General features: G+C 44.3%; 2 protein-coding genes across 3 annotated transcripts in view; both read left to right on the forward strand.

Moving 5' to 3' along the window:
* The first annotated feature begins 10087 nt into the window (after window positions 1-10087).
* Window positions 10088-14289, forward strand: LOC111961190 (C-type lectin domain family 4 member M-like). Its single transcript, XM_023983278.2, has 7 exons — window positions 10088-10300; window positions 10606-10699; window positions 12653-12754; window positions 12844-13254; window positions 13377-13519; window positions 13602-13711; window positions 13814-14289. Exons 1-7 carry the CDS (start codon window positions 10286-10288, stop codon window positions 13950-13952), a joined length of 1014 nt encoding a protein of 337 aa, XP_023839046.1. The 5' UTR covers window positions 10088-10285; the 3' UTR covers window positions 13953-14289.
* A 5549-nt stretch (window positions 14290-19838) lies between these two features.
* The window catches only part of LOC111962607 (protein O-mannosyl-transferase TMTC2-like), a 165602-nt gene continuing 160985 nt past the window's right edge, over window positions 19839-24455 (forward strand). For both annotated transcript variants that reach the window (XM_023985818.1, XM_023985820.1), the window contains exon 1: window positions 19839-20246. In XM_023985818.1, coding sequence (XP_023841586.1) covers window positions 20164-20246 — 83 coding nt within the window. In that variant the 5' untranslated portion in view covers window positions 19839-20163. The remainder of the gene's footprint in view (window positions 20247-24455) is intronic.

Consider the following 24455-nt stretch of genomic DNA (forward strand, 5'->3'; position numbering starts at 1 on the left):
TGTTTTCATGGTCCCTTTCCGTCCAGTAATTCCTCCAAGTCCAGGAGTCTGTGTTTTCGGCCGCTGCTGTTGCTGCCCGTTACCACGCTGCTTGGTCCTATTGTGGTGGGTGTTCTGTAACGTTCGTCGTAATGGAGGAGAGAGGAGGACCAAGGTGCAGTGTGAATATCATTTTTAATAAGAATACGTAACAAACAAACAAAATAACATAAACGAGAATAACCGAAACGAAACGTTCTGTCTGGTGCAGACCAATAAGACTAGAAAAAACCACCACAAACCCAACAGAAAACAGGCTACCTAAATATGGTTCCAATCAGAGACAATGACTAACACCTGCCTCTGATTGAGACCATATCAGACCAACACAGAAAGAGGAAAACTAGACACACAACATAAGAATGCCCACTCAGCCACGTCCTGACCGACACTAAAACAAATATAAACACCACCACACACATGCTGAGGCGCACAGTAGGCCTGGTGCGTGGTGCCAGAACTGGTGGTACCGGGCTGGGAACACGCACCACTGGGCGAGTGCGGGGAGCAGGGCTCTGGAGACGCACAGGAGGCTTGGTGCGTGGTGCCGGAACTGGTGGTACCGGACTGGGGACACGCACCACTGGGCAAGTGCGGGGAGGAGGAACAGGGCGTACAGGGCTCTGGAGACGCACAGGAGGCTTGGTGCGTGGTGCCGGAACTGGTGGTACCGGACTGGGGACACGCACTTCAGGGCGAGTGCGGGGAGGAGGAACAGGACGTACTGGACTCTGGAGGCGCACTGGAGGCCTGGTGCGTGGTGCTGGAACTGGTGGTACCGGGCTGAGGACACGCACCTCAGGGCGAGTGCAGGGAGGAGGAACAGGATGTACTGGACTCTGGAGGCGTACTGGAGGTCTGGAGTGTAGAGGTGACACAACCCGTCCTGGCTGGATGTTTATTTTCGCCCTGCAAATGCAGGGCTCTGGCACAGGACGCACTRGACTGTGCAGACTCACCGGAGACACAGTACGCAAAGCCGGCGCAGGATATTCTGGTCCAAGGAGGTACACTGGAGACCAGGAGCGCTGAGCCGGCACCCTCCTTCCTGGCTGGATGCCCATTCTAGCCCGGGCAATGCGAGGAGCTGGAATAGAGCGCACCGGGCTAGAATAGCGCACTGGAGACACCGTGCGCTCCACCACATAACACGGTGCCTGACCAGTAACACGCTCCCCACGGTAAGCACGAGGAGTTGGCTCAGGTCTCCTACCTGACTCAGCCAAATTATTGGGGCTGCCTCTAGGGCTTCCGTGCAAGCCGTGTACCCTCATATCATTGCCTTTCCTCTATTCTCCGGTACTTCTCCTCGTAGTATCGCCGTTCTGCTTTCACTGCCTCTATCTCCTCTTTAGAAAGGCGATACTCCTCCGGCTGTGTCCAGGGTCCTGCTCCATCGAGTATTTCCTCCCAGGTCCATTTCCCCATTAAGCGCTGTTCCTCCTTATCACGCTGCTTGGTCCTGTTATGGTGGGTTATTCTGTCACGTTCGTCGTAACGAGGAGACCAAGGCGCAGTGTGATTTGAATACATTCTTCTTTATTTAACGAAGAATACTGAACAAACTAAACAAAATAACAAAAACGAACGTGAAGCTAATGTAACGAGTGCCGACATGCAACTACACATAGACAATAACCCACAAAACCAAAATGGAAAATGGCAATCTAAATAGGATCCCCAATCAGAGACAACGATAAACAGCTGTCTCTGATTGGGAACCAATTCAGGCCACCATAGACCTACATTTACCTAGACAATACCAAAACCCCATAGATATACAAAAAAGCCTAGACAAGACAAAAACACACATACCACCCTCGTCACACCCTGACCTAACCAAAATAATAAAGAAAACAAAGATAACTAAGGTCAGGGCGTGACATGTGCGAATAAACTTAGTGCTCCATCTTGTCCTGAAGTAACCTTGACCTCTTCTGTTGAGTTGCAAATGTGTACAGCTACCAGAGCGGAAAAGACTGATGCTTTGAGCTTCATAGGCATTAAAAACATTGGCCCCGATCCCATAATAGGAAGTGACTAGTGGATATTGCCCAAACTGAGAATTCGTTCCCACTTTACATCACAAGTGCACATTTTATTTATTTTATTTTACCGTTATTTTACCAGGTAAGTTGACTGAGAACACGTTCTCATTTGCAGCAACGACCTGGGGAATAGTTACAGGGGAGAGGAGGGGGATGAATGAGCCAATTATAAACATACCTGAATGGCCACGAGAACTGAGACAAGCTAAAAAAAAAACTTAGTTCCCCAAAGAGATAGAGGCAGATGCTGCAGCGTGGGTGCAGGAGCGGAAATATTAAAGTTATTTATCCGTGACTCATTCAATCCGGCTTCCACAAATTCTATCCCGGGAATATTGAGAATTAATCTCAGAACAACCCTTATGCTTGTAAAAAAAAAAAAAAAAGGACACCTGTTACCCTCATAGCCAGAGTTCAAGACAGGCCTGCTCCCCGTAGACACGTGAAAAATACACAATGTATCCAGTGTCTTGTAGTCTGTCACAGTTAAAAGGCGAAGGCACTGAGGGCATTGACACACAGCACATGATGGACTAAGAAGAGTGAGGTTAGACTACTGGTCATCTCACTGTAGAACAGGAAGTGTGTTAACATAATGGGAGTCCATGCCCCTCTGTTTAAAGAACCTCTGACTTAGTCAAGTTCAGTCTAAGATAACATTGGAATTCCCTGATTATACAGGGAGCTTTCCACTTACTTTCCCACTCAGCATTTAATTGCTTTTTWAAATTGGATTGTCTCTTTCTCTTTGCATCATTACGCTTGGCGAGAGCCGAAGTCATCGACAATGATGGTTCCCTTAATTTTATATAACCAGACAGCTCAAGCATCCCAAGACGCTACTACCCTTCAGCAATGTTATAGCCTGTACATGTTCTGAAACAGTACCACCCATGTCAGTGTGGGAGACATCCACCCTCCCAACCTCCTCATTATTAACAGGACTGCTGCTGCTGTAGTAAAACTCTCTTCAGACTAACGGGGAGGGAAACAAATGATATGAATAACCATGGCACTGATTCTAGACCTATAATGAGTACATCGTCAATATCCATCTCCATCTAGCCATCAGCAGCCTGTCCCCCTATCAAGCCTGAAGTGACAACATGATTTATTTTAAAGACATATATTTTGCTGCAGTGCAAGCCATGTGACAGGAGGAGTATTTTGAGCAATGATATAAAGCTAATGATCTCATGTTTTCACTTATGGCTGTGAGGCTGCCCGATATGGAACTAGACCGCTGCACAGATTGGACAGCAGAAGGGAGGTTGGATGTCACAACAGGGAAGCACAATATGATCAACAATACAAGGTAGAGGAAATTAAGTACGGAGAGGGAATAACATTACAGAACAAAGAACTGCTGATGGTGCTACGACAATGTTACTTTTGCCAGAGATAATGCATCCATATGCGATAATCCCACGTTACCTCATGCGTCACCTACAGAATGATGATCTGTCTTCTGTTTCCAGCTGTTTGCCTTTCTCCCTTTCCATTGGTATGAATGAATATACATATTCAGGTGGGCTTCATTGGGTTGCTGTAGTGTAATTCGGGAGAACGTGCTCGTGGTAATGGCTGGAGAGGAATGAGTGGAATGGTATCCAGTACATCAAAGACATGGTTCCCATGTGTTTGATGTCATTCCATTAGCTCTGTTCCAGACATTATTATGAGCCGTCCTCCCCTCAGCAGCCTCCACTGATCTGGTTGTTTAGCCATGTATGTATGTCCATCACCCTCATTATATTTTATGTTCCAGTCAAAGCGTATTACATGTGTATCCCTTCAAAAAGGGCCTGTACAGTAGATGCTACCATTGGAGTTTATACAATGTTACTCTCCACAGCCAACTTCAGTTGCTGTAAGTTCCACTTTTTACCACACTCACGTTTCTTCCACTTTTAAATATCTTTCCAGACAGTACTTGTTTTACCCCCAGAAGTAGTCCTTAAAACCTGTTATTACCCCACAATCCCAGAGCAACGTCCCTGTACTTCCTTGAATATGTAAGATCTGAGGATAGTTACACAAAGCAAGACACACAACTCACATGTGTCGGGGCTGAGGCTTTATGGAATCAACAACAGAACAGGATTCATCAACACTACCACAGTATGAGAGTGCTCTGAAAGGGGAGCAGCAGGAGATGATGCAATAACTTGAGCTCAACCAAACCCACTAGCACAAATGTTTTTCTTAGAATGGAGGGAAATGAGAAACCTTACTGTCCACCAGTCTTTAGTAGCACATCTGGAGCACAGAGAGAGTACAATGACAAAGAAAATGTCAATGGTTGGATGAATTGATTAAATCCAATTTTAGACATAAAATGACATTGCCATTAAAACACTTAATTTATTGCAGTGGGCTAAATCAGGTTCAACCAGAGGGATTCTTGGTAGTCTTAAACAAATGTACTTTGAAACAGAAGTATACACCTCACACACATGGTTATGGGCTTAAAAAAAAGAAGACACCTGTACCATGTCAGATATTGAGTTGAAATGTATTTAATTTTGGAGTTTGTGGAGTTTGTGGAGTTTGTGGAGTTTGTGGAGTTTGTGTTCCAATGTTTAATTTTACATACATCACAAAAAACTGCAATATAACAAAACTGTTTGACTTAGAAACATTGGATTTTTGTCATGATTAAACAAATAATCTTTATTAATTATGAAATTATGAAAAATATAAATAACATTCTACCCATGACGCCAAAGAGGGCGCTTTTGGTCATTGTCTGCAGGAAAGGACTACAACATACAAGAAAATCAGAAGAAGGTGTGTAACGGCTGTCGTAGTCGTTCTCCTCCTCAGACGAGGAGGAGCATGGATCGGACCAAGATGCAGAGTGGTAWGTGTTCATTATTTAATGGRAAAACAACAAAACACTTCAACATACAAAAACCAACGAACGTGACTAACCCAAAACAGTCCTSTGTGGCCCAAACGCTGAYACAGGAACAAACACCCACAAAACACAAGTGAAACCCAGGCTGCCTTAGTATGATTCTCAATCAGGGACAACGATTGACAGCTGTCTCTGATTGAGAATCATACCAGGCCGAACACAAAATCCCAACATAGAAAATCAAACCTAGACCAACCCACCCAACTCACGCCCTGACCAACTAAAACAAATACAAAACAAAGGAAAACAGGTCAGGAACGTGACAGAACCCCCCCCCTTAAGGTGCGAACTCCGGGCGCACCAGCACAAAGTCTAGGAGAGCGTCTGGGTGGGCGTCTGTCCACGGTGGCGGCTCTGGCGCTGGTCGTGGTCCCCACCCCACCATAGTCAACCCCCGCTTCCGTGGCCTCCTCCCAATATCCACCCTCCATGTCAATCCCACTATTCCAAAGAGCAGTAACAGACTGAGGGGTAGCACCGGACTGAGGGGCAGCACCGGACTGAGGGGCAGCACCGGACTGAGGGGCAGCACCGGACTGAGGGGCAGCACCGGACTGAGGGGCAGCACCGGACTGAGAGGCAGCACCGGACTGAGGGCAGGCACCGAGACTGGGGCGGATCCTGGCTGGCTGGCCTTGGCGGATCCTGGCTGGCTGGCTCTGGCGGATCCTGGCGGCTGGCTCTGGCGGATCCTGGTTGCGGAAGGCTCTGGCGATCCTGGCTGGCGGAAGGCTCTGGCGGATCCTGGCTGGCGGAAGGCTCTGGCGATCCTGGCTGGCGGAAGGCTCTGGCGGATCCTGGCTGGCGGAAGGCTCTGCGGATCCTGCTGCGGAAGCTCTGGCGGATCCTGGCTGGCGGAAGGCTCTGGCGATCCTGGCTGGCGGAAGGCTCTGGCGGATCCTGGCTGGCGGAAGGCTCTGGCGGATCCTGGCTGGCTGGCTCTGGGCGGATCCTGGCTGGACGCTCTGGCTGGTCCTGGCTGGACGGCTCGGCTGGTCCTGGCTGGACGGCTCTGGCTGATCCGGCTGGACGCTCTGGCTGGTCCTGGCTGGACGGCTCTGGCTGGTCCTGCTGGACGGCTTTGCAGGTCCTGGCTGGACGGCTCTGCAGGCTCGGGACAGACTCGGCAGCACTGGGCAGGCAGACAGTTCAGACCACGCTGGGAAGGCAGACAGTTCAGACAGCGCTGGGAAGGCAGGCAGTTCAGACTCAGGCTGTGCTGAGCAGGCAAGCGGCGTGGGCAGGCGGCGACTCTGACCTGCTGAGGCGCACAGTAGGCCTGGTGCGTGTGCCGGAACTGGAGGCACTGGGCTGGAGACACGCACCACAGGGAGAGTGCGTGGAGGAGGAACAGGGCTCTGGAAATGCACTGGAAGCCTGGTGCGTGGTGCGCACTGATGGTACTGGGCTGGGGTGGGAAGGTGCCCGGATATACCGGACCGTGAAGGAGGGCACGCGCTCTTGAGCACCGAGCCTCCCCAACCTTACCAGGTTGAATGATCCCGTAGCCCTGCCAGTGCGGCGAGGTGGAATAGCCCGCACTGGGCTATGCAGGCAAACCGGGGACACCACCATGTAAGGCTGGTGCCATGTACGCCGCCGAGGAGACGTACTGGAGGCAGATATGTTGGGCCGGCTTCATGGCACCCGGCTCGATGCCCAACCTAGCCCTCCCAGTGCGGCAAGGTGGAATAGCCCGCACTGGGCTAAGCACGCGTACTGGGGACACCGTGCGCTCCACCGCATAACACGTGGTCTGACCAGTACGACGCCCTCTCACTCCACGGTAAGCCCGGGGAGTTGCTCGGGTATCCAACCCGCTTCGCCACACTCCCTTTAATTCCCCCCAGAAATGTTTGGGTGAGCCTCTCGGGCTTCCAGCCGCTCTGCCTTGCTTTCGCCTCATAAAACTCCTCTCTGCTTTCGCTGCCTCCAGCTCCGCTTTGGGGCGGCGACACTCCTCTGGCTCTGCCCAGGGCCTTTCCCGTCTAGGATTTCCTCCAAGTCCATTCCTCTTTTCCCATTGCTGTTGTTCTTGCCGTCCTTCTCCACTCCGCTTGGTCCTGTTTTGGTGGGGTGTTTCTGTAACGGCTGTCGTAGTCGTTCTCCTCCTCAGACAGGAGGAGCATGGATCGGACCAAGATGCAGAGTGGTATGTGTTCATTATTTAATGGAAAAACAACAAAACACTCAACATACAAAAACCAACGAACGTGACTAACCCAAAACAGTCCTCTGTGGCCCAAACGCTGACACAGGAACAAACACCCACAAAACACAAGTGAAACCCAGGCTGCCTTAGTATGATTCTCAATCAGGGACAACGATTGACAGCTGTCTCTGATTGAGAATCATACCAGGCCGAACACAAAATCCCAACATAGAAAATCAAACCTAGACCAACCCACCCAACTCACGCCCTGACCAACTAAAACAAATACAAAACAAAGGAAAACAGGTCAGGAACGTGACAAGGTGTAACATTAATGTGCATAATAACAACCTGGATCCGGCAATGAATACAAAAAACACCATTTGGGGGGGGGGGGGGGGGTACTGTCACGCTTACTATGGTCAGTGCGTGACAGTACCCCCCCCCCAAAGGTGCGGACTCCTACCGCAAAACCTGACTCAATAGGGGAGGGTCCGGGTGGGCATCTATGATGGATGACGCAGGGTGTCGGGGGCGGCTCCGGTGCGGACAAGTACCCACTCCGCTCGCAGATACGTCTTCCTCCATGGCGGTTCTGGGGATCATCGCGGAAGCTCCGGACCGTGGGTCGTCGCTGGAGGCACCGGACCGTAGATCGTCACCGGAGGCTCTGAACTGGGAACCACCACTGGAGGCTCCAGACTGCAGATCGTCGTCGGAGGCTCTGGACTGGGAACCCCGCTGGAGGCTCTGGACTGCAGCTCGTCGCTGAACACTCTGGACTGCAGCTCGTCGCTGAGGCTCTGACTGCAGATCGTCGCTGGAGGTGGTCCCGTGTGCTCAGTTGTAGAGCATGGCGCTTGCAACGCCAGGTTGTGGGTTCATTCCCCACGGGGGACCAGGATGAATATGTATGAACTTTCCAATTTGTAAGTCGCTCTGGATAAGAGCGTCAGCTAAATGACTTAAATGTTAAATGTTAAATGGAGGCTCCGACTGGGGACCGTCGCTGGAGCTCCGGACTGGAGACCGTCTCAGGAGGTTCCGGACTGGGGACCGTCTCAGGAGTTCCGGACTGTGGACCGTCTCAGGAGGTTCAGGACTGTAGACCGTCTCAGGAGGTTCAGGACTGTAGACCGTCTCAGGAGGTGCCGGACTGTAGACCGTCTCAGGAGGTTCCGGGATGTAGACCGTCTCAGGAGATTCCGGATGTAGACCGTCTCAGGAGGTTCCGGACTGTGGCCCGTCGTTGGAGGTTCCGGACTGTGGCCCGTCTTTGGTGGTTCCGGATTGTGGCCCGTCGTTGGTGGTTCCGGACTGTGGAACTGTCGCCGGAAGCTCTGGACTGGAAAGAGTCGCCGGAAGCTCTGGACTGGGAACTGTCGCCAGAAGCTTTGGACTGGGCGAGGATGGAACTGTCGCCGGAAGCTCTGGACTGGAAACTGTCGCCGGAAGCTCTGGACTGTGGAGGCGCACTGGAGACCTGATGCGTGGGACCGGTACAGGTGGCACCGGGCTGATGACACGCACCTCAGGGCGAGTGCGGAGAGGAGGCACAGGACGTACTGGACTGTGGAGGCGCACTGGAGACCTGATGCGTGGGACCGGTACAGATGGCACCGGGCTGATGACACGCACCTCAGTGCGAATGTGGGGAAGAGGGACAGGACGTACTGGACTGTGGAGGTGCACTGGAGACCTGATGTGTGGGACTGGTACAGGTGGCAGCGGGCTGATGACACGCACCTCAGGGCGAGTGCGGAGAAGAGGCACAGGACGTACTGGACTGTGGAGGCGCACTGGAGGTCTAGAGCGCAGAGCTGGCACAACCCTTCCTGACTGGATGCTCACTCCAGCCCGGCAAGTGCGGGAAGCTAGCACAGGACGCACTGGGCTGTGAAGGCGCACTGGAGACCTGATGCGTGGGACCGGTACAGGTGGCACCGGGCTGATGACATGCACCTCAGCACGCCCGCTCTGCAGCGCTCTTAACGCCAGCACCTCTCTCCGGAATCTTGCGTCGAGCTCCTCACTCGACTCCCTGACTGTCTCTGGTTCACTCCTCGGCTCCGCCGACTGCTCCATGTGCCCCCCCCMMAAAAAATTATTGGGGTTTCTGTGGCCTTCCTCCCCGACGTCGTTGCTGTCCTCTCATGCTCCTAGGCGACTCCCGCCAAGGATGGTGATCTTGTCCTGCCAGGATTTCCTCCCAAGTCCAGGATCCCTTCCCATCCAGGATCTCTTCCCAAGTCCAGGATACTTCCTCCTCCTGGGCACGCTGCTTGGTCCTTTGTTGGTGGGATCTTCTGCCACGTCCGTCGTTAGAATGAGACCAAGGCGCAGCGTAAATAGAGTTCCACATATTTTTAATAAACTGAAACCCACCAAAACAAAACAATAAAGCATAAACGAAACATGAATCTACTGGTATCAAATCTTTATTAAAATAAATTAAAGATGAAAATAACTCATTGCAAGGAACAATTCTGAGAGGCATTTCAGGAGAGTGACTTGAGTTTGCTTATGGAGCATTTCCTTTTGATTTCACAATATCTGCATCTGCATAATAATGCAGAACGAAGAGAGAAAGAACAAGAAAGAGAGAGGGAAGTGAAACAATGAAATAGTAAAGTATGAGTGAGAGAGGAGGATTGAGCAGTACAGCGCCAGTACAGTAGAAAATATATCAGCTAAAGGATGTTGTTCTGTAAAATCTTTGTTCGACCATGAACTGCACCTCGGCTTCTAAAGGACTATGACCTCTCTTAAATCCTATGCAGCACCTTTCCTGGGAAATCACATTATCTTGACTTTCAGCTAACCATAAGGCCTTAGACAGATGGATAGTTTCTTACTACTCATCACATTTGATGGGTACGCCCAAATCAACCACAAGTTACTTAAATCTCAACCCACCATCCAATGGTATATTATTACTTAATAATTGTTTGACCAAGTAACGGTATGATGATGTTGGCACAAAATGTACTGTATTTTGGACTATAAAACACGTTTGGTGCCCAGGATCTTGCGTTTGGTGCTCGATCAATACATTTCAGTACAGTAGGTTCATCATATTACTTAAATCCACACAAGTGCAATATATTTGGATTAATCAATTTTCAAATGTCAAAGACCATGGTAAGAATTATTTCCATTGCATTTGTTATTTTGTATTCATTGTCTGACTATTTTGTGGGCTAATGTGTCACTGAGGGTCTGAGAATCTGTCTGTTTCTATGTGCTTATTTGGCATGCTAGTATATTTGACTTTTTTAGCTTCAGTGTTTTGGGTTAAAGTGTTTTTGATAGACAAACTTTGCCAATACATACTGTACATGTGCGGCCATCAGATTTTCTGAATGTAGACCTAAAGTACTGCAAGGTACAGACACGGTATCTGAGCATATGTGTACAGATACCTGAGGAAATCTTTACAAACACAGGTAGAAGACAATGATTCCAGCACAATGAAGATATTGGATATTGATGACGACACACATAGCATGACCAGAACAAGAGATGGCGTTAAATATTCAGGTACCAACACACACACACACACTAGTGGTGCGGGTCAGCTGTTTGTTCACCCGCACCCACCCGCATTTGTTAATAATCCACCTGCAACCGCCCGACTATAAGTGATAAATTGAAAATCTGAGGACTGCACCCGAACCTAACCCACTAATATAAAAATGTGTCATAGGCTATAGTCAGAGACAGTGGAAAGATTTTTTGACATGATTTAGATATGTTTCTGCTTTTAATTTCCAACATTTTGGTAAGCTATTTGTTAGTCAACTTGTCTATAATTAGATACATGCAGCTTCTCTTCTGTCATTATACTGTATGTTGCCCTAGAACAGGGCTTCCCCAACTCGGTCCTGTGGCCCCGTTGGTTGCGCGTTTTGGTTTTTGCCCTAGCACTACACAGTTGATTCAAATAATCAAAGCTTGATGGTCAGTTGGTTATTTTAATCAGCTGTGTAGTGCTAGGACAAACACCAAAAGGTGCACCCAAGGGGGGGGGGCCGGACTGAGTTTGAGAAATCCTGTTCTAGAAGACTAAATAAACCCTTAATCACCAGAATAATGTCATACATCGATAGAATGAATGCTTCAATCTAGTTGAGATTGGTCAAGTTTTCTCTGTCAAACGTTTAGGGACCGGGGAGAAAATGCAATAATCAAAAAGAAGGGAAAGATTTTCTGTGCAAAAGATCCAAATGGCATCAGTTTGACCGGTTGTAAGGAAATAGAAAGCTGTGAAAACGACCCAATATGTTTCTAATAAGATTTCAGTTTGGCTTGGATGCATATTTTATGTTGTTGAAATACTATCAGCTTTTAGGATGGCAATAAAGACAGTGCCTCTACAGCATTGGAGGCTGCTGAGGGGAGAACGGCTCATAATAATGGCCGGAACGAAGCAAATGGAATGGCATCAAACCCCTGTAAACTATGTGTTTGATGTATTTGATACCATTCCACTGATTCCGCTCCAGTCATTAGTATACACTGTGTATAGAAAACATTCTTCCCATAACATTGACTGACCAGGTGAATCTAGGTGAAAGCTACGATYTCTTATTGATGTCACTTGTTAAATCCACTTCAATCAGTATAGATGAAGGGGACAAAGACAAGTTATGATGTAGGCTACATTTTGACTCTGGAAGAGGAATGGAGAAATATAATGTATTTCTGTCAGCATGTTGAGAGAATGCAAATGCACAGTTATACATGGTGTATACCAAACATTAGGAACACCTTCCTTTTGCCATCAGAACAGTCTCAATTCGTTGAGGCATGCACTCTACAAGGTGTCGAAAGCGTTCCACAGGGATGCTWAACTCCAATGCTTCCCACAGTTGTGTCAAGTTGCTTGGATATCCTTTGGGTGGTGGACCATTCTTGATACACACAGGAAACTGTTGAGTGCGAAAAACCCAACAGGTTGCAGTTCTTGACACAAACCGATGCGCCTGGCACCTACAACCATACCTCATTCAAAGGCACTGAAATATTTTGTCTTGCGCATTCACCCTCTGAATAGCACACACACACAATCCATGTCTCAATTGTCTCAAGGCTTAAAATCCTTCTTTATCCTGTCTCATCCCTTGCTTTCAACGAGAATGACAGATCTGTAACTGACATTTCTATGCGAATTTGGTTGGGTTGCCCAAAAAGTTACATATTGCAGCTTTAACTTTTTCTGCCCGTTCCCCAAAGCATTTGGCGATTGGCATGTAGGCAATTTGGCGTGAGTACAGTTAGGCCATAAAAGTTAGGCTTGCACATTAATGCCAGACAGCCTAAAATAATTGGGGGAAAAATAAATGTATAGATATAAATTGCACAAATGTATACATTTATGGATGTTTTTAAGGTGTTGTTTTCTCTTTATTCAACCATGAATTCCATGATCTAAAAATAAAATGAACAATGAATGTAATTGCAAAGATTGTATGATAATATCTTGTGATGTAGTACATTTTCAGTGGTGGAAGAGACCATACAACGTTGCTGCATTGTGTCTGGGGCTGCTGTGTGTTCTCCTACTGGCTGGGATCATAGGCCTGTGTGTACACTGTAAGTTTAGTATGTTTTCACTAAAACATTGATCATCTTCAGTGACATAATTATTGATAAATGTTTTCAATGTTTCACTGTTCCCCTAGTCACTGGTCAGCATTATTCTCCAGAGAGAGACCAGCTACAGACCAGCTACAACAACATGACTAAAGAGAAAGACCAGCTACAGACCAGTTATAGCATCCTGACTAAAGAGAGAGACCAGCTACAGACCAGCTACAACAACATGACTAAAGAGAGAGACCAGCTACAGATCAATTATAGAACCCTGACTAAAGAGAGAGACCAGCTACAGACCAGTTATAGCACCCTGACTAAAGATAGAGACCCGCTACAGACCAGTTATAGTACTCTGACTAAAGAGAGAGACCAGCTACAGACCAGTTATAGCACCCTGACTAAAGAGAGAGACCAGCTACAGACCAGTTATAGCACCCTGACTAAAGATAGAGACCAGCTACAGAGGGAGACAATCAGCCTGAACAAGAAGCTCAAAGGTGAATAAAATGACATTTGACTTCATTAGAAGTCCTTTCTGTGTCATGTTGTTTTCTTGCTACTTCATTCAATGAGAGTGGTATAAATCAATGTTTGTAAATAAAGTAAGGAAAACTTCTAGAGAGACCTTGTCACGAAGGATGGATGAAGTTCGAAACCAGCTGTTACTTCCTCTCAACTGTGAATAAAACCTGGGAGGAGAGCAGAATGGACTGTCTAAGGAGAGAAGCCCACCTTGTGATCATAAACAACAGAGAGGAACAGGTGAGAGAGATAAAGACAGAGAGAGAGGTGGGAGATAGAGGATATGTGTGAGCAATGTTTTTTTTCTGTGCCGCAATGACAGATATTTATCAATGGGTTAAACGGAGCAAATAAACAAATCTGGATYGGTCTGACTGACACATTTGCTGAGGGAACCTGGAAATGGGTGGACGGCACACCACTGACTACCACGTGAGACATTTGAAGAGTTCTGTGTCTATTAGAAAACATTGACTGGAGTAGTAGACTCTGATAGAGTTGACAGTTTGATTCTATGTGTTGTTTCTACTTCAGGTATTGGGGGGATGGACAGCCTAATAGCTGGAAAGAAACAGAGCAGGACTGTGGGGAGTTTGTACACCGTTCAACAGACCCAGGGGATTGGAATGACGATGGGTGTTCCGTTGAACAATACTGTGTCTGTGAGAAATAGGATTATCATAGATACTCTCTCTGCACTGTCATTAAAGGACCTCTCTATGTCCTATGTTACTCCTTTTAGTCTTATGTCTGAAGACAGATGTTATTTGGTGGAATGGTACTAGATGTGGGAGAATGCCACACTTTGACAAACACACACGCATGTACAGTACAAGTCAAAAGTTTGGACACACCTACTCATCCAAGGCTTTTTCTTTATTTTTAGTATTTTCTACATTGTAGAGTAATAGTGAAGACATCAAAATGATGAAATAACACATATGGAATCATGTAGTAACCAAAGAATTGCTAAACAAATCAAAATATATTTTATATTTGAGATTCTTCAAAGTAGCCACCCTTTGCCTTGATGGCAGCTTTGTACACTCTTGGCATTCTCTCAACCAGCTTCATGAGGAATGCTTTTCCGACAGTCTTGAAGGAGTTCCCACATATGCTGAGCACTTGTTGCCTGCTTTTCCTTCACTCCGTGGTCCAACTCATCCCAAACCATCTCAACTGGGATGAGGTCGGGTGATTGTGGAGGCCAAGTCATCTGATGTAGCACTCCGTCACTCTCCTTCATAAAATATCCCTTGCATAGCTTGGAGGTGTGTTGGGTCATTGTCCTGTTGAAAAACAAATGATAGTCCCACTAAGCGCAAACCAGATGGGATGGTATATCGCTGTAGAATGCTGTGGAAGCCATGCTCGTTAAGTGTGCCTTGAATTCKAAATAAATCACTGACAGTGTAACCAGCAAAGCACCACCACACCATCACACCTCCTCACCCATGCGTCCCGGTGGGAACCACACATGCACAGATCATCCATTCACCTACTCTGCATCTCACAAAGACACGAGATTGGAACCAAAAATCTTAAATTTGGACTCATCAGACCAAAGGACAGATTTCCACCAGTCTAATGTCCATTGCTTGTGTTTCTTGGCCCAAGCAAGTCGCTTCTTATTATAGGTGTCCTTTTGCAGTGGTTTCTTTGCAGTAATTGGACCATGATGGCCTGATTCACACAGTCTCCTCTGAACAGTTGATGTTGAGATGTGTCTGTTACTTGAACTCTGAAGCAGTTATTTGGGCTGCAATCTGAGGTACAGTTAACTCTAATGAACTTATCCTCTGCAGCAGAGGAAACTCTGTGTCTTCCTTTCCTGTGGCTGTCCTCATRAGAGTCAGTTTCATCATAGCGCTTAATGGTTTTTGCGACTGCACTTGAAGAAACTTTAAAAGTTCTTGAAATTTTTTCGGATTGACTGACCWTCATGTCTTAAAGTCGTTTCTCTTTGCTTATTTGAGCAGTTCTTGCCATAATATGGACTTGGTCTTTTACCAAATAGGGCTATCTTCTGTATACCACCCCTACCTTGTCACAACACAACTGATTGGCTGAAATGCTTTAAGAAGTAAAGAAATTTGACAAATTAACTGTTAACATAGCACACCAATACCAAGAGTGGGCAAAGCTGTCATCAAGGCAAAGGGTGGTTAATTTGAAGAATCTCAAATATAAAATATATTTAGATTTGTTTAACACTTTTTTGGTTACTACATGATTCCATATGTGTTATTTCATAGTTTTGATGTCTTCACTATTATTCTACAATGTAGAAACTAGTACAAATAAACAAAAACCCTTGAATGAGTAGGTGTGTCCAAACGTTTGACTTGTACTGTACACACACAAATTGTGTACACATTTCACACAATGTACATCATTCAATAGCCGCTGTCAATATACAGTATCACTGGAAAGTTTTAGCCATAGATTAAAGTGACTGTATAAAATGATGTTTCATGTTCATACAGTATGTTTGCTGCTTTTGCTTACATTGTGCTGTACACTATCAAAGCGTAATTTCTGCTTAGTCAATAAATCATTGAACTTCGATGACATTAAGGAGTTTAAGTCATTCCCTTATTGCTCTCTACTCTCCTGTGTAATACAGTTGGTAGAGCATGGCGCTTGCAACTCCAGAGTTAGTGGGTTCGATTCCCACGGTGGACAATTATGAAAAAAAGTATGAAAATGTATACAATCACTATTGTAAGTCGCTCTGGATAAGAGTGTCTTATAAATTACCAAAATGTGCTTCGTATTGAGTTAATAGGGGGTGGCAGGTAGCCAGTGGTTACAGCGTTGGACTAGCTCGAATCCCCGAGGTGACAAGGTAAAAATCTGTCGTTCTTCCCCTGAACAAGGCAGTTAACCACCACTAGGCCGTCATTGAAAATAAGAATTTGTTCTTAACTGACTTGCATAGTTAAATAAAGGTAAAATAAAAAAATAATAAGAAATAGCAAGTAGAATTGGATACTTTGGTCCCTGCCGAAAAAAGCCTTAGGTTTGAAAGTAACTATCTAACATAATTACTACAACTACTACATATTTAAATGTCCTTGTTTTAACTATACTGCTTTCACTGTCAATGCAGAAAACATTGCCTGATCACAGACATTCCCTGGCAGATGGGTTACAGGCACATAAAGTTTAATTAATTCTTGAAATGTATTACATCATCGTCTCTTGCTGTTCAGTGAATGGCCACATTGATACCTTCCTCGCTAGATGGGGGACTCTCTATTCAAATAGCATTTCATCAATTGCCTTGGGTGCTTGGCTTTGTCTGAAAGTGGGATGCAAATATATATTTTTATACTGTTTCTTCACAGAGGGAATTATATTTATGAACAGAACACAACTATTTTTCTGGTTCTGCCACAATAAATTATATTGAACTTGAGCACTCCAATTAAAAAATATATGCATTTTTTTTAACTCAAGAAAACTTCTTATTTTTTTCTCTCTTTATTGATATGCCAACAGTGTCTAATGTATCATAACCATTACAGATAACAAATCATAATAGCTAAACTGCCCCATATATATTCAGTCAATAAAAAAACAAGTGGCATTTATGATTGATTTATTGAAACCGTACTATTAACTGGTTATATTATATGGTGGAACACAATCTTCAAAAAGGCAGCAACCTCAGCAGTGGCGCTTGTAAAAGCCTATGGCTGTGCAATGGCAATGCCTTGTATCATTAATGTAGCATACAAGACCCTCTTATTTCCTGAGCGCTTATCACAGTCAAACTATTATATATATTTTTTGGTACCTCAAGGCATCTTAAAATTCCAAAATCAAATAGCAAAATATTCCTTGGTATGACCTTCTTAAAACAATTCTATATAGCTTAGTTCTACGCATCCGCTTAGCTAACTGATGTCAACATGACATCGCCTACAAGTGTGATCAGAGATTTCTATTGGAGAAGCAGTTTTAACCTATCTTCATACCAGTGGAGGCTCCTGAGGGGAGGATGGCYCATAATAATGGCTGGAACGGAGCCTATGGAATGGCATCAAACACATGGAAACAACATGATTAATGTATTTGATACCATTCCACCCATTCCGCTCCAGCCATTACTACAAGCTCGTCCTCCCCAATTAAGGTGCCACCAGCCTTCTGTGCTTCATACTGTACTGTCTTTGGTATATTCTTGYGAGCTACTCATTGACAGCCCGTGAGCTACCGTACATTCAGTTTTCTCCAAAGGTGCAATCTTTGGTAGGCTGATGGAAGTCAGTGGCAGAATATCAAATGCATACTCCTCGCATCCTCTCTCCTTCTCAAAACCCATTGGATGAGAAAGCCAGAGGTCCCTCCCCTCTGAGGCAAGGAGAGAGGACGCAAGCAATTGAGATTCTCCCAGAGGCTGCGATACAGTGAAGCCTAATCAGACATGCCTGTGCTCATCATGGTTCTTACAGGCAAAGTGAAATGACAAAATTTGCTTGTGGTGGACGCCTCTCAAATGATATCTAGGAACACCTTGAGTCCATTGGACATGAAACAACGATACAAATGTAACGGTACAACAAAATAGATGAACAATTTTCTTTTMCAGGTGTCTTTTCCTTTTTAACACCAATGGTACAACTAGTGCTTTCTAACTGCACTAAACCAAAACAGTGGTGTGTGGGAGGGAAGCAAAACTTTCCAGTGGGCAAAAGCATTCATCTTGAGGCGATGGGGGATGCAAAATGCAATCTGTTAATTATTATATCATATATAAAATCGACATATCAATTTTAATGCAGACCATCTCAAAACATTACTAATCATTGAAAATGGCAAATTACCTGATGGATCATGATACTTTTCTGGTAAGAAAGTGGGTGTGTAAAAAAATACATTTGCACCTCTATTTTGAAAGTGGAGAKGCAGATGCTCTGTTTGCTCCATTGCTCAAGCGCCTAAGTGCAGTGTACCATACTGGCCTCTTTGTCTATGGACCACACGATGGAGTAGTTTTAGTTTTTCTCATCTGTTCCCCCTACTTCATCTCAATCTCTCCATATCCAAACACTCAAATGGTTATATTATTCCAATAGTGCATATTGAAAATACTTGCTTTAGTGTACAACACTTGATACAGTTGGAAGAATGACTGTGCTGCATTGCTTCAAAGTTTGACTCCCTGTTGCTGAGAACAGTCAGTGTTGCTCTTCTTGCTGTGTGAGCCCTCTACTGGATGTTTTCAAAGACCAATGGAAGCACTCGTCGTAGTAGCCTGCAATGGCCACACATCAAGAAAAAAGTAAATGATTGCTGTAAAGACACCCCGCCTGCCTTGATTCATACTACATGAATGGATCTGTTATAGTGTGTTATAACCATGTAGTTATAGTAATAGGTCATTCAGATATTATACCTACTTCCCCTGGAAATATATTTTCCCCCCCAGGCGGTCATATTATTTCTCTGCCGTAGATTTCTTTAACACAATTTAACTTCAAATGATCTCATGAGGTAGCGGAATAAACTCCACTCCATGGTGAAGGAAGTTTCTGATGTCTGTGGTTGTATTTGATTCATGTTTATTGAAAAAGTATGGAAATAAAGAAAGGTACGCAAATACTGAGGACGAACACAGGTACAAGGTTGGCGTTTCATAATTTACATTTTTTAAAGTATTGATCTTGGGCGAATTGATGTAGTCGGAGCTAGATTCCACAAAGTCTTGTCTCTGCTCCACTCCGTTGGTGGAGTATTCTAATCAGAAACTTCGTTCAACATGGAGTGGAGTTTAGTCTGCTTAGAATATTGTTTGTTCTTTTTTTTATTGGACTATTTTTTCTGCCTCAGGTTTATTGCAATTTAAGTGGAGTGTTTTGCCTCTGAAGGCAAGCCTCAATGGAATATTTACTACAGGGTTAACGTGTTGTAACACTTTAGAGAAGACACCTGTCATTTCACATTCTCATTTCTGACATGCAATCCTTAGTCTCTAATCAAATGTCTGTTGATTGGTTATTTAAGAGTAATGAACAACAACCATTATGCCATTTCAGATTTTATAATCCAATAATCAACAGACATTTGAAGGCGGAATAACTAATATTTTGTATCCTTGTGGGTCAGTAGTTCTATTCAATTTTTTAAAATGATATTTATATTTAAAAAAGGGTTTCAGCAGACGGTAGATCAAACCTAGTGTTTGTATGCCTGGCGCAGTGTGGCCCTAACCAAGTACTGTTTATAGCCTACTGCTCGGTTTAAAACCAGATTATGCGACTATGCTGTGTATACAAAGATCTCCCCAGAGGGTGTAAAAAACACGCGCGACCGGTGTCACTGTTCCTTTAAACCAAGAATGCCATATTCACACTCATAATGGACTATATAATCACGGCTAGAATACATAAAGAAAGGCTATGGGGGATACCAGCGGTTCGCAATCAAGAGGTGTGCCATCACCATGCAGTCTAGCCTAATCCTCAAATCATTAGCATCCTTTCTTCTATTCACTGTTGGGAGGAGGGGCATCGCACATGCGCAGAATATCCTTTGAACCACACGCGGCTCAATCACGACGTTTATCCAGCGGACCACTCACTATGCATCATAGGAGCAGTCTTGTAGGAAAGGCGTGCAAATGCAGTCACAGAAACCGTAAATGCTGGCCGTTTTGTTCTATTTCGTGTCGGATCAAAACTGCCTTCCTCTAGCTCAAAATGGGTTAGAAGGAGGATGCCTGGATTATCCACTTTCAACACTTTGCGAGGATGGGGAATTGGAATTTCTGTTTTCGTAGAGACATCTTGACAAAGACGGAGAGAGAGAATAGAGATCGGATTTGAGATCTATCTCCACTGTTCTTCGTTTTCTTTTCTTGTTTTCTTTTTTGAGAAATGATTGCAGAATTCGTGTGCAGCGCTGTGGCTTTGGTCCTCTATGTCAACACTCTGGGCGCTGATTTCTGCTACGATGACAGGTACATGAATGAATGACAGATGACGCCCGCGTCCGATGGCATTGCTGTTCTGCCCATATTGTCATACAACACAATGGTTATGCATAATGGTAGTTTATTGCTTGGCATAGTAAGAAACGTGTTCACATTTCTATACAACATTTCGCGGTAGCGTAAGGAATGGCGGGCGGAGGGAGGGTGACTTTTGTCAGCTCTGTGTTGGCGGCAAGGTCTTGGTAAACAGCAGGCATAGCTTGCCAGTACACAGTGTCACTGCATAAAGTTTGAATCCTGAGACGATGATACATTATTGCAGGCGAAATTAACCCAACGCTACAAAATGATTACGGGAGTAATTTGATACATTGTATCCCATAATCACCATGTCCATGGCACAGCACTAAAATAAAACCGTTATCATGACCAAGTCTGTTCAAATTACGTGTGAACCAGTCGTATTTGTTAGGTGCTGTACCGTCCCGAGAAACAGGTGAATCATATTTTATGAATATCATTATTCTAACAGACAATAATGATTGATGATCCTAAACAAATTAAATAAGCCAACCCTGTTTTAAATAGGCAATAGGACATGTCTTAAAAACAGCGAGCTTTATTAGGCAGATTAAAACATCGATCAATTCTCAAGTAGTTCACGCTCCATGGAAAAGTAACGGTCTTAAAAGTGGAGATGCGTTCAGTTCAGTCCGTTGCCGTCTGGGCTGCACCGTGAAAATGTATTTGCCTCCAGGGAAATAATATTTCTCCCGGGCCTGAGAATGTATTGTGCCAAACAGATTTAAATACCTGTAAGGAATGAAGATCTTAACACAAAACCTTAGCACTTTTCTTTTACCAACTACTTACTGCTATAGACCTACTGCTGGGCATTTAACCCGCTATGGCCTCAGTATAATAGCTTGGTTGATTTATTCATTGAATGATTAATCATTTAAATATAAGGTTTTAGCTTGTAATGCCTGATGTCTAAATGTACACCAAGTTTTTTAAACTAATCTGGTGGTCTATGATAAGTAAGTAATGCAGTGTACTACATAGGAGGCTTATACTGTAGTGCGGATGCCAATGTATTACACTTCAATCATTTGGTCAATAGCTTAACTGCTTATAAAAAGGTTTGATACATGCAGAATTAGAGCCATCATTGTTATGTATTTGGACAGCTATGCCCTATAGGAAATTAAGTTATTAGTATAAGTGCTACTGTTTCTATGGATGCATTGAGACCATTAAAATGTAGCCTGGGGATGCTGTTCAGTGAGCGTAAATCTACTGCACTCATGCCAAGTGGTGTGATGTTTGTTTTTTTGTATGTTTTTTTCCCCACATACACCGGATAGGCACACTGAAATGTGTTGTTTTACAGGGTCAGCCATAGTAGTACGGCACCACTGGAGCGAATTAGGGTTAAGTGCCTTGCTCAAGGGCACATTGGCAGATTTTTCACCTTGTCGGCTCGGGTATTCGAACCAGCGGCCAAAGTTTCATTGTAATCTTATAGCCTACATTTTTGTGATGGAGTCATAAACTTATACAGGAGTATACGCCTTTGTACTTTGTGCTCAGGACACACCATCACTCRTGTGACAGCAGCGGTGTTCAGTTCTCATAAATCTGCCCGGGAGTGGCTACAATGTGGAGAGGTTAAGGCTACCACTGACTGCTGCAAGACCACTGAGATGTGTCAGTGTACACATTCTACATTTCAGCCTCCAGGTTGTAGTGTGTGTGTGTGTAGCATGTGTGTGTGTGTAGCACGCACCCCCATGTGAATATAATATCCTCCATTTTAAACTAATGGCCATTGTAATAATAGTCTAACTTATGACAAACCCACTCGTTTACTGTGCTGAAGCCCAAACCATATCAACTGCTATTTGTTTCTGAGATATCACATACTAACTATCCTATCTGTTTTTAGCGCTGTCGTTTTGCTTAGACTTGTACAGTATGTAATTAGTAGTCATTAGTGAGGTGGTATCCTGAGTGATTTGCCTGGAGAAGAAGCAGATGTGGTATAATGATGGGGACAAGGGCTTAATGATGGCTGATATCATATGTGTGGATAAGAAGCTTCATCTTTATCAAACCATGAGCTCACTTTTTGGGGAGAACTGAATTTAAACCATAAACCTAAAAACTGTCTAATAAGGATCTTATCGGATTGGATACCACTCGTTAGAATAATATTTGAGGTAATTTCAATGCAAATCGGTTTGCACCTTCTAACATGACAATCTGTTATCTATACCTTTAGGCTACATGTAGTTGTGCACTAAACAACTGAATTTCTTAAATTATAAATTGCAAGGAATCAAATATGGATATTTTGTCTCAATGTGTAATACATCTTCCTCTCGAAATTCAGAAAGCAATTTTGTACACTAGTTGAGAAACTGCTTTGACTTAAATAATGTAATGATTTAAAGTTGAAATCCAATGTGGCAGTTGTGCATTGAGCATAGCCAGTAGCACCGAGGGTGGCTGACAGCCTGCCACATGAGGATTTCCCATGTTGCTCAGGAATACATCATTATACTGTTCTTGTTACTTTCAGTTGTATTCTTGAGAAAATAGAGCCTACAAGAATGGAGTGCTCTGCCTGCTTTAATGAATGTAGGGTTTGCTGAGTCAGATCTCAGTAGGACAAACCTGATGAAAGGTCACTGGTTTTACTGGTTAATTTAAGTCACCTGCCACATACCAGTTGTTATTAATTGTAACTCGTCATGGTCTAAGTTAACAACACCGTAACTACACGTTTTGTGCAATGTGTTTGCTAGCCTAGCATTGAAGATAACTTTTCTATGGAGGAATGGAGGTGCCTCACAAGGCTTTCTTCTGTCAATGCTTTCACCACCACCACCACAACCAACTCCCTGCACAAACAGCCCAGCCTTGAGGAGTGGACAATTACTCCATTTTGTGATGTCAGAATTACTTCTGGGAGTTTTCCATCTGGGCACGGTCATCATTATCACACARAGCCTTGACACCTGGATGACAACATAGTGAGTCATATGTCATACGTGTTGTTCATATCTCTGTCTATTGCTATAATCCTGAGACCTTTACCACCGATAGGAGTGAATAGGTTTGTGTCAGGAGAAAAATATTGCCCAATTTCATTCTCTGAATTGCTATGAACCTGTCCAGATGCGATTGATGTATGACCCTGCAGAAAAAGAAAGGGTCTGCACTCTGCAGGTGTTGTGAACATGGCTAAGGCATTAGCTGCATCATCAGCATTATTGTTGGTGATTTGGATTTATGTTGCAAAAACATCCGTGATTTTGTTTGGATGGTACTGAACTGAATCAAAGGGAAATGTGGAGGACAGGAGTAGGAAAATACAGCTGTTCTCCTGCGTCAGCCCTGAGGGAGTTGATCAACTTAATGTCTTCTTAGAAAACAGATATAGAGATTTACATTTTTCAGAAGGCCTAGGCCTATACCTACATGCTCTTTTCTGAAATATTGTTGACAATTTCATGATGAAATGAGAGCATTGATCTGAAAGTACTATACCCTTATGGTACATAAGAGTTACAATATCACTATATTGTTTGAGTTACATTACCTTTGGAAAGTATTCAGACCCCGTGACTTGACCCCTTGACTTTTTCCCAAAAATGTTTACGTTACAGCCTTATTCTAAAATGGATCAAATTTAAAAAATCCTCAATCTACACACAATACCCTATAATGACTAAGAGAAAACAGGTTTTTAGACATTTCTGCAGAAAAAACTTATTTACATACAYTACCGTTCAAAGGTTTGGGGTCACTTAGAATGTCCTTGGTTTTGAAACAAAAGCAATTTTTTTGTCCATTAAAATACCATCAAATTGATCAGAAATACAGTGGAGACATTGTTAATGTTGTAAATGACTATTGTAGCTGGAAACGGCTGATTTATGGAATATCTACATAGGCGTACAGAGGCCCATTATCAGCAACCATCACTCCTGTGTTCCAATGGCACGTTGTGTTAGCTAATCCAAGTTTATCATTTTAAAAGGCTAATTGATCATTAGAAAACCCTTTTGTAATTATGTTAGAACAGCTGAAAACTGTTGTTCTGATTAAAGAAGCAATAAAACTGTCCTTCTTTAGACTAGGTGAGTATCTGGAGCATTAGCATTTGTGAGTTCGATTACAGGCTCAAAATGTCCAGAAACAAATAACTTACTTCTGAAACTCGTCAGG

This window comes from Salvelinus sp. IW2-2015, linkage group LG4q.1:29 (assembly GCF_002910315.2).
Source record: "Salvelinus sp. IW2-2015 linkage group LG4q.1:29, ASM291031v2, whole genome shotgun sequence".
NCBI classification, from domain to species: domain Eukaryota; kingdom Metazoa; phylum Chordata; class Actinopteri; order Salmoniformes; family Salmonidae; genus Salvelinus; species Salvelinus sp. IW2-2015.